Source organism: Ictalurus punctatus, chromosome 11 (assembly GCF_001660625.3).
Source record: "Ictalurus punctatus breed USDA103 chromosome 11, Coco_2.0, whole genome shotgun sequence".
NCBI lineage: Eukaryota > Metazoa > Chordata > Actinopteri > Siluriformes > Ictaluridae > Ictalurus > Ictalurus punctatus.
Window position 1 is genome coordinate 27610958 of NC_030426.2, and position 11367 is coordinate 27622324.

Here is an 11367-nt window from a genome sequence, read left to right on the forward strand (position 1 = left end):
AACTACTACAGATTACGTGAGGGAGCGTAAGCCTTCAGGAAAGAGTTGAGGTAGGGCAGTGCTGTTCCAAACAAGGTCTTGTAGGTGAGCATCAAGGCCTTGAATTTGATGTGGGCGGCTACGGGAAGCCAGTGGAGGCAGATGAAGAGGGGTGTGACATGGGTTCTCTTGGGCTGGTTGAAGACGAGGCGCGCTGCAGCATTCTGAATCATCTGAAGGGGTTTGATGGAGCTGGCTGGGAGGCCCGAGAGTAGTGCGTTGCAATAGTCCAGTTTTGGTATGACTAGAGCCTGGACTAGTATCTGTGTAGCCTGTTCGTTGAGGTAGGGTCTGATTTTCTTGATGTTGAACAGGATGAACCTACAGGACCATGCAGGTGTTGAGATGTGGTCTGTAAAGGTCAAACTGTCCTGAAGAATCACCCCAAGGTTCCTGGCCGTCCTGGTTGGCTTGAGTGTGGTTGAGCCGAGCTGTTCTGTGAGGTTGGGGTTGATTGACATTTAAATTATTTGCAGTGGATTTTCTAAGACAAGGCACTGAACATCATGTTGCTGCAGGTCCACTGACCCATTGACAGTTGACAATTTCTGATAGTCTCCTGCCATAAAGATGCCATTAGTGATTGCCTTTGACTAACTTACAAGTTTAAGAACATAAATAATATTAATTAAAAACATGGTCTTTAACCATGGTGTGTTAACAATGCAGCTAACGATAATTGACCACACACTGATCCTCAAATATTAGTGGATTTTATTATTTTGTTTTAAACATTGATGTAACTATATATATATATATATATATATATATATATATATATATATATATATATATATATATATATATATATATATATAGTTACATTAATACATACATATATATATATATATATATATATATATATATATATATATATATATATATATATATATATATATACTAATACTATAAAATATATACTAAAGATACTAATTACCAAAAAATACCAATTCTGTCTCTCTAAGCTCTATGGATTCAAATAGCCTGCAAATAACTTCCGGGAACTGTCTGAAGTCTACATGAATCACGTGACGATCAAGCGTTTGAGTCCAATCAAAATCCTTGTCGTGGCTAGTGGCTCGACCCGTTTAACGTCTCACCCAATGATAACGTGGCATCGAGTTGATTGACTTATACCCGATCCAATCCTGAGGCGTCTTTCTCTGACGTTGTCCAATCCGCGTCCTCTTTGACGACAGACGCTATAGCGGCTGGTTTGCGATGCGTGAGAAGTACACAATATGGCGGCTTCCTTGGTCCGGTTTTTGAGAGGGTTGTATGTTTTATTTTTAATATGTGTTCTTTCTGCCGCGGCCTTTTTGAATTTGGAGGAGTTAAATGAAATGAAATATGGGATTCAGATTCTTCCGGACCCCGTGATCAGAGGGCAGGTGAGCGGAAATCCGGGCTAATTAATACGCTAGCAAGCTAACTAGCTAGGTTGTATGTTTTGATTCTTAGCTAACGGAGAGCTTTAGCGGATTAGCATGGCTTGAAATTGGATGCTAGCTTGCTAATTGAGCTAGCTTAAATGTATGTGGTGTAAGATGTATATTTGTTACTTGTAATATTTTTATATACATTAAAATGTTTCTATTTTATGGTAAAGGGTTAATTGGTTACGTTCTATGTCAGCTATTGTTGTTGTTGTTGTTGTTGTTGTTGTTGTTGTTAATCACGTCCTCTTTTCTTTCCTCTTCTCCTCCATCAGATGGAAGATGTGATGTTGGTGTCTAATAAATATAAGCAGCTGTACGAGTGCCGGTTGCCTCCGCAGGCAATGAGGTTCCACCAGGATCCGGTTCCTGAGTCGGACCCTCAGGGTTACAGTGGCCCGGCCATCCCCGAGCTCCTCAAGCCCATGCACACTGCTCCCTGCCTCACCAAGGTGCCCTTTCATCACGCCCCTGTGTTTTATTACGCCTACACCACGGTTTTCTTTATGATAATACTTTTCATCCATTTACAGTTATATTTAAACAAGCCAGCTCGAGTTCTCCCTCCGTTCCCTGACCTTTTCTCTCCTTTCTTCTCCACAGACTAAAGACTGGTGGACGTATGAGTTCTGCTATGGACAGCACATCAGACAGTATCACCTAGAAGGTATCACCAGCGCGCGTAAAAATATTTACTGTTAAACTCTACAGCGTGATGTTTTAAACCATAAATACATCCCTGATCCTGGTTCTGATTCTACCCATGTGTGTGTTTGGGTCCAAATGTGTTTGTACATTCCCTGAACGTCTGTATAAAACTGACTCTGGGGCGGAGCTCTGTCTGTGATGTCACAACATTATTGAACCAATCACATTCAATGTACAAATTATTACATAAAGGTAACCACTTTACCTGTAGAACCTGCATGCTAAGGTATTCAGCTAGCTAATTTTGCTAATGTTAGCTATGATGCATGGTGGTTGTCATGGGAATCATGACTAATGTGAGCTCGTTTACTAGCGCTTAGCTGACTGGCTAGCGAAGTTGGCAAATATTAGTGTGATCAGGATTTTAGGAATGAGATGAAGATGTGTTTCTAATTAGCATATTCATAAATCCTGGTAATTTAATTAAGACTAAAAGTGTAGAGATGTTAGATTATTTTGGTGTGTGTGTGTGTAGATTCAGAGATTAAAGGTGATGTGCTGTATCTGGGTTTTTTTGAGTCTGAGTTTGACTGGACCAATGAAACTGCTAAGGTAAGACAACTTTAATTTACTCTCACTGTCCCACTCTCCCGTCTCATCCTTCTGTTTCACTCTCCTGTTTCACTCTTCTGTCTCACTCTCCTGTCTCACTCTCTGCCCTCCTTCAGGCTACTAAACAGCACAAGCTGAAGCGGTATCACAGTCAGTCATACGTCAACGGCTCCAAGTGCGACCTGAACGGAAGCCCACGAGAGTCTGAAGTCAGGGTGAGAACCTGCGCATGCGCGCGCACACACACACACACACACAGATTATAGGTCATCTAAATGCTTCAGGGTGTGTGTCTGTGTGTGCAGTTTGTGTGTGAAGAGGGTTCGAGTGATTATATCTCCCGTGTGGACGAGCCTCAGTCGTGTCACTACGTCCTGACGGTTCACACGTCCCGCACGTGTCAGCACCCGCTGCTGCACCCCCCCTCCTCCGCCAAGCCGCAGGGCATCGTGTGTCAGCCTGCACTCAGCGCTCAGCAGTACATGGACTACGTTAAAGCACAAGTCTGTGAGTGCATGCCTCCTGTCTCACTCTCATTCTCACTCTGCCTCACTCTATACCTCACTCACACCGTCTCACTCTCTCTGCCTCACTCCTGTCTCACTTTCACACTCTCTAACTCCCCTGTATTTCTGTATGAGTGCACAGCTCCTGTCTCACTCACACTCTGTGTCTCTCTGGGAGTGGAATTCCGGTGTTGCTTTTCTGTCGTCTTCTCCTGTCTCACTCCCACTGTCTCTCTCTCTCTCTGATTCTAATTACTACATTATTTTTAGAAACCCACTCTTGACTTTTACACCGTCCTGTATAGATTTACTCTCCTGTCTCGCTCTCCTCTCTCGCTTGCCTATCTCACTCTTTTCCCTCTTCCTGTCCTGTCTTTCTCTCTTGTGTTAGTTTCTGTCTCACTGTCCTGTCTTGCTGTTTTTTTTCACACTCTGTTTCATGTTTTCACTCGTCTGTCTCACTCTGTCTCCCTATCTCAGTCTTCTGTTTCGCTTTTGTGTCTCAATCCCATGTTCTGCTGTCTCACTGTTTTGATCTGCTGTCTCATGTTCTCGTCTTAATTCAATTCAATTCAATTCAGTTGTATCTGTATAGCGCTTTTTACAATAGACATTGTCTCAAAGCAGCTTTACAGAAATATCAACATGGTATACAGATATTAAAGGTGTGAATTTATCCCAACTGAGCAAGACACTGAGTGGCGACGGTGGCAAGGAAAAACTCCCCAAGATGTTTTAAGAGGAAGAAACCTTGAGAGGAACCCGACTCAGAAGGAACCCATCCTCATCTGGGTAACAACAGATAGTGTGAAAAAGTTCATTATGGATTTATATGTAGTCTGTATGGCGTTAAGAGCAGCCGTAGTCCCAGCAGTCTCTTACTCTTCGTCAGAAAAGTTATCACTTTTCTGTCTTGCTCTTCTGTCACACGCTCACCCTCTTTTGTTACTTTCTGTCTCACTGTCCTGTTTTGCTCTCATCTTAACCGCACTCACACTTCGTCTCCTGTCTCACTCACCCGTTTTGCCCTGTCTCACTGTCTTTCTCTCTTTGCTTTCACTCTGTCCCTGTTGTTACTCTCCGTCTCACTGTTCTGTCTTGCTCTCTTGTTTCTCCTTCTCTCTCTCTCTCTCTCTCTCTCTCTCTCTCTCTCTCTCTCTGTCGCTCCTCAGCTGACACGAAGCGGAAAGTGGAGCAGATCTCAGAAGAGCTCAGGACGCTTGATCAGATTCTGTCCAAAGATGAAAGTGCAGAGGAAACAGGAAGTGATGTAATGGATGAGGAGTCTGTACCGCCCACTGATACGTCTGCTGTAGAGTCTGAGGTCGAAGGTCAGTGCTGGTTGTATGTAATGTATCTAAGTGGCCTTCTTTTTCAATACTGCTGTGCTCAATATACGGATCCTAACAGTTGCTAGGCAGCGATTTGACAGTCGGGGGGATTTGGGCGGGGTTTATTCATAGACTTTTCTTTCTGAACAGACGCAGTAGATGAGGAGGAGGAGGAGTCAGAGAACGAGGAGGTGGTGGATAAAGATTTCTGGGACGGAGTCACCAAACCACAGGGGACAGAAACGCAAACACCTGAGCTACAGGTACTAAAATAGTCAGGCACTGAGGGGGTGAAAACTTTTGCATCACACTCAAGAAGTTTAAATAATTTCTCTGCAGGATTCTGACGGAGCTCCGGAGAACGAACCCGACGATAATGACAGTAAGAAAACTCGCTTCATTACAGTGCTGAGTTCTGGATCCTGATTGGTCAGAAGGTGTTGATTATTTCTCTATAACAGCGGCTCTGACTGTAGCACAGATTTATTTTAATGCGCTCATTCTGATGCGTTATCGTTTCCACAGTAACAGGGAAGGAGTCTCCAGTGTCAGCACTTTGTAACTGTCTGAATTAAAAAGGTTTTCAGGACAGAGGAGTTCTCGCTTTGTGGTTTAGAGACATGAACCTTAAATGTAACTGTAAATAGATAAAAAGTACAACGTGTCATTCTTTAATAAGTAGGTGAGCAAGTTAATAAATAATAATTCGATAAATAAGCAAGTAAATATGTACATGAGCAGGGAAATAAGAAAATAAACAATGAGCAGATAAGGAGAAAATAAATTAAAGTAATTGAGCAAATAAGTATGTAAAGTTTTAAATAGCTATGTAAGTAGGTGTGCAAGTAAATTAGTAGGTGTATATACTATAAATAAATGAATAAGTAATTAGCTAATCAGTAAGCAAATAAGTAGGAAGTTAGGTAAGTAAGTAAACAAATAATTACCTAAATGTCAGTTAATATGTAAATGAGTGTTTAAGTAATTAATAAGGAAATATGTAAATTATTAAATATGAAGGTAGATAAATAAAAAAGTAAACAAGTATGTGAATAAGGAAAATAAACAAAAGTGCATTGAATTAATAAAAAGATAAATAAGTAAATGAGCAAGTGAATATGTAAATTAGTGCATATGTAAGTACTTAAAACACTGGTCTTGTTGGTGAATGTTCTGTGGGTGTAAGAGGAATAATTCAATTCAATTTTATTTGTATAGCGCGTTTCACAATAGACATTTTCTCAAAGCAGCTTTACAGAAATATCAACATGGTACACAGATATTAAAGGTGCGAATTTAAGGTGCGAATAAAAGACTTGGGGATGTGCTGTTATAGGAAACTAATTAGCCTTGGTGTGGTAACAGTAACTCTGTGTTTCATTAGCAAGTGTGTTTCATTGGTTGCAGTATTTGGAGAAGGGAAGTTTAACTTTAAGATCATGACGGATCCTGTAGACCTGATGAAGTTCGTGCAGCACCTCAGAGACAGTAACAGAAAGGTCAGTGCTGCTTGTGGGGGTGGGGTGGGGTGGTGTGGGGGATGGGGTTACTTCAATTCACTGACCTTTAACACTGGAAATAAAACTCTGTTCCTTCTTCCAGAACAAAAAAGCTCAGGTGAGAAACGGGAGAAGCCAGGCTTCCTCACAGGAGGAGGAGGAGGAGGAGGAGGAGGAGGAGCAGGGGGAGGGGAGGAAGAAAAAGGAAGAGGAGGAGGAGGGAGATGAAGATGAACAGCTGCTGAAGGAGTTTGAAGAGGAGATGGCTGACCTCTCGGTTCCTGCATCCAAAATCGTCCAGATTAAAGAGGAGATGCAGAAAGAGTTTGACAACATCATAGAGGAGGTACTGCATCCATCGTCTTCATCAACATTATCATCATCATCTTCATCTCTAAAGCTAAAAAAGCCAGACTCAGAATAATAAAAAAAACAAAATAAAATGGAGACTGAGAATAATACAGAAAGACACGGGTTTGCCTTTTTGCATTGTGCAGAATGTGCACTAGGGGGCAGTGTGATATTAAATGCGCAGAAGGAAACTCTGGAAATTAAAGCTTAATAATGTAGTAGTGTATGTAGATTTCTATAAACACTGTGTGTGTGTGTGTGTGTGTGTGTATGTGTGTTTCAGGCGCAGCAGGAGTTGGAGAACGAGGGTCTGAAAGGAGAGTTTGATCGCTCTCAGGCCACTCAGACTTTAGAGAACACTCTGGGTAAACTGCTGGATCGTCTGGAGGATAAAACCGAACAGGACGCTGAATCACACACAGACACAAACACTGACACACACATGCACAAAAACACACACGGTCCATCCGAGAGGGAGACAGGAGGTGCCAGAGGTGACCCCAGCCTCGTCCCCAAGACTCCAGGTAAATAAATCCACTGTGTGTGTGTGTGTGTGTGAGAGAGAGAGAGAGAGAGCGTGTGAGACAACCCCAGTGTCCTGCTTCCATGTGTACTCTCACTCACACACACACACACACGTAGATTAGCTTATAGTGAAGTGCAGAATTGTTGGCGCCCTCTATACCTATCATCTAATTACAGTTTTGATATTTTTAAAAAATAATGTAATGATAAATAACGCGAATACAGAGAAAGCATAATACAAAAAGTAACACAATAAATAACGCAGAAAATGGCCACAGTGTAACAGAAACTCACACAATTTTAAAAAAATGTAAAATATCTTGTGGGATTTCTTATTTTTTTTTCATTTTGAGTTTAAACTTGTATTAAAATATAGCAGTAGGTTTGCGTTTAAAATATCAAACTAATTCCTTAAGTAGTTAAACTGGATATTTTTTAACCTTTTGCAGAAATAAAGTTTGTTATTGATAGGCTGGGTAAAAATAATTCTATCATATCATATTGGGGCGCCAATAGTTTTGCACTCAATTGCAAATCATATTTAAGTTTTGTCATTGCATTATGTTTTTCGTTCTCACATCATCCTCATCCTCATCAAGTCTACACATCACTGCAGAAACCCATAGTTTAAAAATCAGGTGTGGTGATCAGGTGTGTTGCACCGTTGTCAGGGTAACATGCCCCTGTGTGTGTGTGTGTGTGTGTGTGTGTGTGTGTGTGTGTGTGTGTGTTTGTGTGTGTGTGTGTGTGTCGCCTCAGAGCATGAGCTCGGTGGAGATGAGCAGGTAAAGATAAGGGTGACTAAGTATAAGGTGGGTGGAGACGATGCGGCTGGTGGAGGTGAGGGGGGTGTGAGGGTGCGGGAGCTGGGCGAGAGCGACCCCCAGTGGCAGCACATTCACCACCTGGTCAAAGAGCAGCTCGAGAGAGCCGGCATCAAGGCCGAAGGTATGATCGAGCATTGTCCTGTGTGTGTGTGTGTGTGTTTGTATGCGTGTGTGCGCTTTTCTTTTTCTTCCTCACTAACCCTCACTTTGCTGATGAAACGCTTTCAGGTTCTGGGAAAGTCCGAGTGCGTGCTGTTCCTGGTTCCTGGTGTTTGCTTTGCTTTTTATTGCCGGTGGGCGATTTATATCAGTATAGGGTGTTGTGTGTAGCTCTAACAGCCTGGCCTGTGGCGGTAAAACACACAGTTGTCTTATTCAGATATACGTCTGGGAAATAACCGCAGTGAAACATTTAACCTGGGGGGGGGGGTTGGGAGGGAGACACAGACTTCACTGGGGCGAAAGGCTGTATTTTATTTATTTATTTTATTTGCTTTACCTTTTAAATGTTTTAATTTCCATACGGTACAGCTGGGCGATATGACGATATAATATCGATATCGTGATATGTCATTGTACACTTTTCTGAGCTTAGGATCTCGATATATTTTTATAATATTGTATAATTTTTTTTTAAATAATAAAAAAAAAACTAAAACGTAGTGTTAAGCTTTAATCTTTTTTTTTTGCAATAAAAAAGTCAATTTTTTTTCATGAAAATACTGATATATGTCCTATCGCCCCACCCCTACAACAAAGCGTTTACACACAAAGCAACAGTAATAATAATAAGGATGATGATCATAATGACCAAACAAGTTAAACTTTTTTATTTTGAACACAAATTGTCAGGATATGAATAAAATAATTATGCTAAATGAAATATATTATCTATAAAATGCTCCTGAACGCACTGGGCTTTGAGAGCTCCTGGTGCTCTGGTGGGGGTGGCCTAATATTCTAATGAGCACCCAGTGAGGTTCCAGTGCGTCTCATCCATCATCATATCACATCTCATTAGCTTTCACTTGCATTGCGTGTAGTCACTTTTCCTTTTGCCTCACTGTATGTGTGTGTATGTATGTATGTGTGTGTGTGTGTGTGTGTGTGTGTGTGTGTGTGTGTGTGTGCGTGCATAAAGTTGACCATTTCCTTTTTTTTTCTTTTCTTTTAATTCCTTTCAGGAAAGATAGAGGTGAAGATTTTGACCCGTAAATCAGCGGAGGAGGCGGGAGACCAGTGGCTGAGTGAAGAAGATACCAAATCGTTTAGAGAACTCCTCATCAACCTGCTGGTACAGAGAGAAAACACACACACACATCTCACCATATCATTTTTGCACTTTTTTTTTTTTTTTTTATTCCTAGGAAACTACTATAAAACCTCTCTACACCTTCTCCATAATTAAAATGGCCGCTCTATGAATATGAATGAATATGCAAATTAGAAACACACTCCGTATCCGTTAACTCTTAACGCCAAAGCAGACCTGTCAGCATACCACATTACCATGACAACCGCCATGCACCATAGCTAGTCCCCTCCCCTTATAATAATTTGCATATCAGACGTGATTGGTTCAAAGCCTTTGAGCTTGTAATAGGTAGCTCCGCCCTCCGATAAAGCTTTATGCACAAAAATCTTAAATATATATCTGCACCTGATGCTGTGTACCGATACACACTATGTAAACACTGATTGGTGTGTGTGTGTGTGTGTGTGTGTGTGTTTAGACGGGAGGAACAGAGGAAGTATATAAAGAGCAGAAGCGACAGCAGGAGCTGGAGAACAATTACAGGTTTGTTTGGGGAGAGAAACAGGACGAGAGTCAGTCGGCGGGAACTGGAGAATCAGACGAACTCGATTTCTGATTTCTGACAGAAGTGTATGTGTGTGTGGAACAAACACAAATGCAGAGATCGGACTGTTGGGCAGCCGTACAGCCATCACTCGGACTGCAGTGAGAATTTCTGTAAAGCATCAGTGAACAATAAACACACACACACACATTCTCTCTCTCTCTCTCTCTCTCTCTCTCTCTCTCTCTCTCTACTTTCATTCATTTCAGTTCAACTCCAGGTGACACACCAGACTCTAATCATTCAGCATTATGTTTTTTTCTTCTTTTTTTAAGGGAAGAAAAATCACAACCTTTTGATGAATGCTGTTATTTTTCCTGCTGTTATTACTGCACTTTAAATAATAAAAATGCAGCATTTGGAATGTTGACCTTGGAGACGCCGAACGGGACCTGGATAAGATAATAAAAAAATAATAAAAATGAAAAAGCCGGATGTCGTGATGTTTGGGAACACGATTTGCTGAACGACCTTGCAGGTTTGTAGAATTTACGATTAAATACAAGGTTGAAGGTACAGGAGGAGAACAAGGTCAGATTACAGAGCGTGTTTACTTTAGGGTTGGGCGAGATCTCAAAATAACCTCCTCCTCGTTGGGTCGGTTCACATAGGGGTGCTGCTGATTTTGTTTATTCTTGTTTATTTGTTGATTGTGACCTAAACGTGGGAAACCCTGATTCTAAAGGAATTATATTCCCAGCCACATGAAATTTGGCCGATTATGAAGACAAACTTATTTTCTGTATGTTTAAATGCTCAGAAGTCATCGCAGAAGGCCGGTTGTTTTCGGTTGTTCAAACGTTGTGTGTGGGCGGGGCTTAACCACAATTTACTCTCATTGACTAGTGAGATTTGGATCGTCAGGTCCCTGACCATGAAGTACAGACGTCAGTGCTGTGAATTTTGGAGAGCGTTCTGGAAGAGGCGGTTCCCTGTATAGTTATAGTGTTTGTATTTTGTAGTGGAAATGAATGAATGACTTACTGACTCAGTATATTAGTTCGTAATTAATATTTGAGGTTCATTAACAACTCGTACCAGTATTTTTTTCAAGATGAGCTCTCAGGAGTGGCACAGAGAGTCGTCATCAACATCATCATCATCAGCCTCCTCCTCCTCAGCTGGACACTCAAGCTGTCGGTCCAAATCTCACTAGCCAATGAGAGTAAATTGCTGTTAAGCCCCACCCACACACGAGATTTGTACCAGAATGGCGAGCGTAAATGAAAATTCGGGCAGCGTGTTCATAAACCATAATAAGTGAAAAGGACGCTTAGAAAATTGTTAACGTAGAATGGTGTGTTGCGTTTTTGTTTGTTGGTTTCTTGAAAAGTTACGTTCGATAATTTTTGGCACAAATTTAATTCCACAAAAATAACAATTAATTCCTTAAAAATGGAGAAAAGTGTGAAAATTACAAATATTAGGGGCTTATAGATCCCACTGTAATAGTCACAGATGCTACAGATCCTTAAATTGAAATAAACCTTTCATTGGCTTTGTGTCAAAATCTGAGCCCTGAACATCCAATAGACTTCATGGACTTAACAAAATTACAAGATAAATGTAAAAATCTGTGCTGCTTTGACGTGACCAGATAGCGGTGTTGAGTCACGAGTAGAATCATGTACAGACTGTACAGACACAACAGATAGTGAGTGTGTGTGTGTGTGTGTGTGTGTGTGTGTGTGTGTGTGTGTGTGTGTGTGTGTGTGTGTGAGAGAGAGAGTTTAG

The 11367-nt window shown here is 41.3% G+C and overlaps 1 protein-coding gene across 1 annotated transcript; it reads left to right on the forward strand.

Annotated features, from left to right (window-relative positions):
* The first annotated feature begins 1241 nt into the window (after positions 1-1241).
* On the forward strand, positions 1242-10062 carry os9 (OS9 endoplasmic reticulum lectin). Its single transcript, XM_017480492.2, has 15 exons — positions 1242-1430; positions 1751-1927; positions 2079-2142; positions 2659-2735; positions 2852-2950; positions 3041-3242; positions 4414-4572; positions 4723-4835; positions 4912-4954; positions 5980-6071; positions 6175-6417; positions 6706-6946; positions 7707-7895; positions 8959-9068; positions 9508-10062. The coding sequence occupies exons 1-15, from the start codon at positions 1281-1283 to the stop codon at positions 9643-9645; spliced, it is 2097 nt and encodes a 698-aa protein (XP_017335981.1). The 5' UTR covers positions 1242-1280; the 3' UTR covers positions 9646-10062.
* The last annotated feature ends 1305 nt before the right edge of the window (positions 10063-11367 follow it).

Coding starts and splice junctions, on each gene's coding strand:
- os9 (XM_017480492.2), top strand. CDS start 1,281: ATGGCGGCTTCCTTGGTCCGGTTTTTGAGAGGGTTGTATGTTTTATTT. Junction 2,951..3,040: donor CACGAGAGTCTGAAGTCAGG/GTGAGAACCTGC, acceptor CTGTGTGTGCAG/TTTGTGTGTGAAGAGGGTTC. Junction 6,947..7,706: donor CCTCGTCCCCAAGACTCCAG/GTAAATAAATCC, acceptor GTGTCGCCTCAG/AGCATGAGCTCGGTGGAGAT.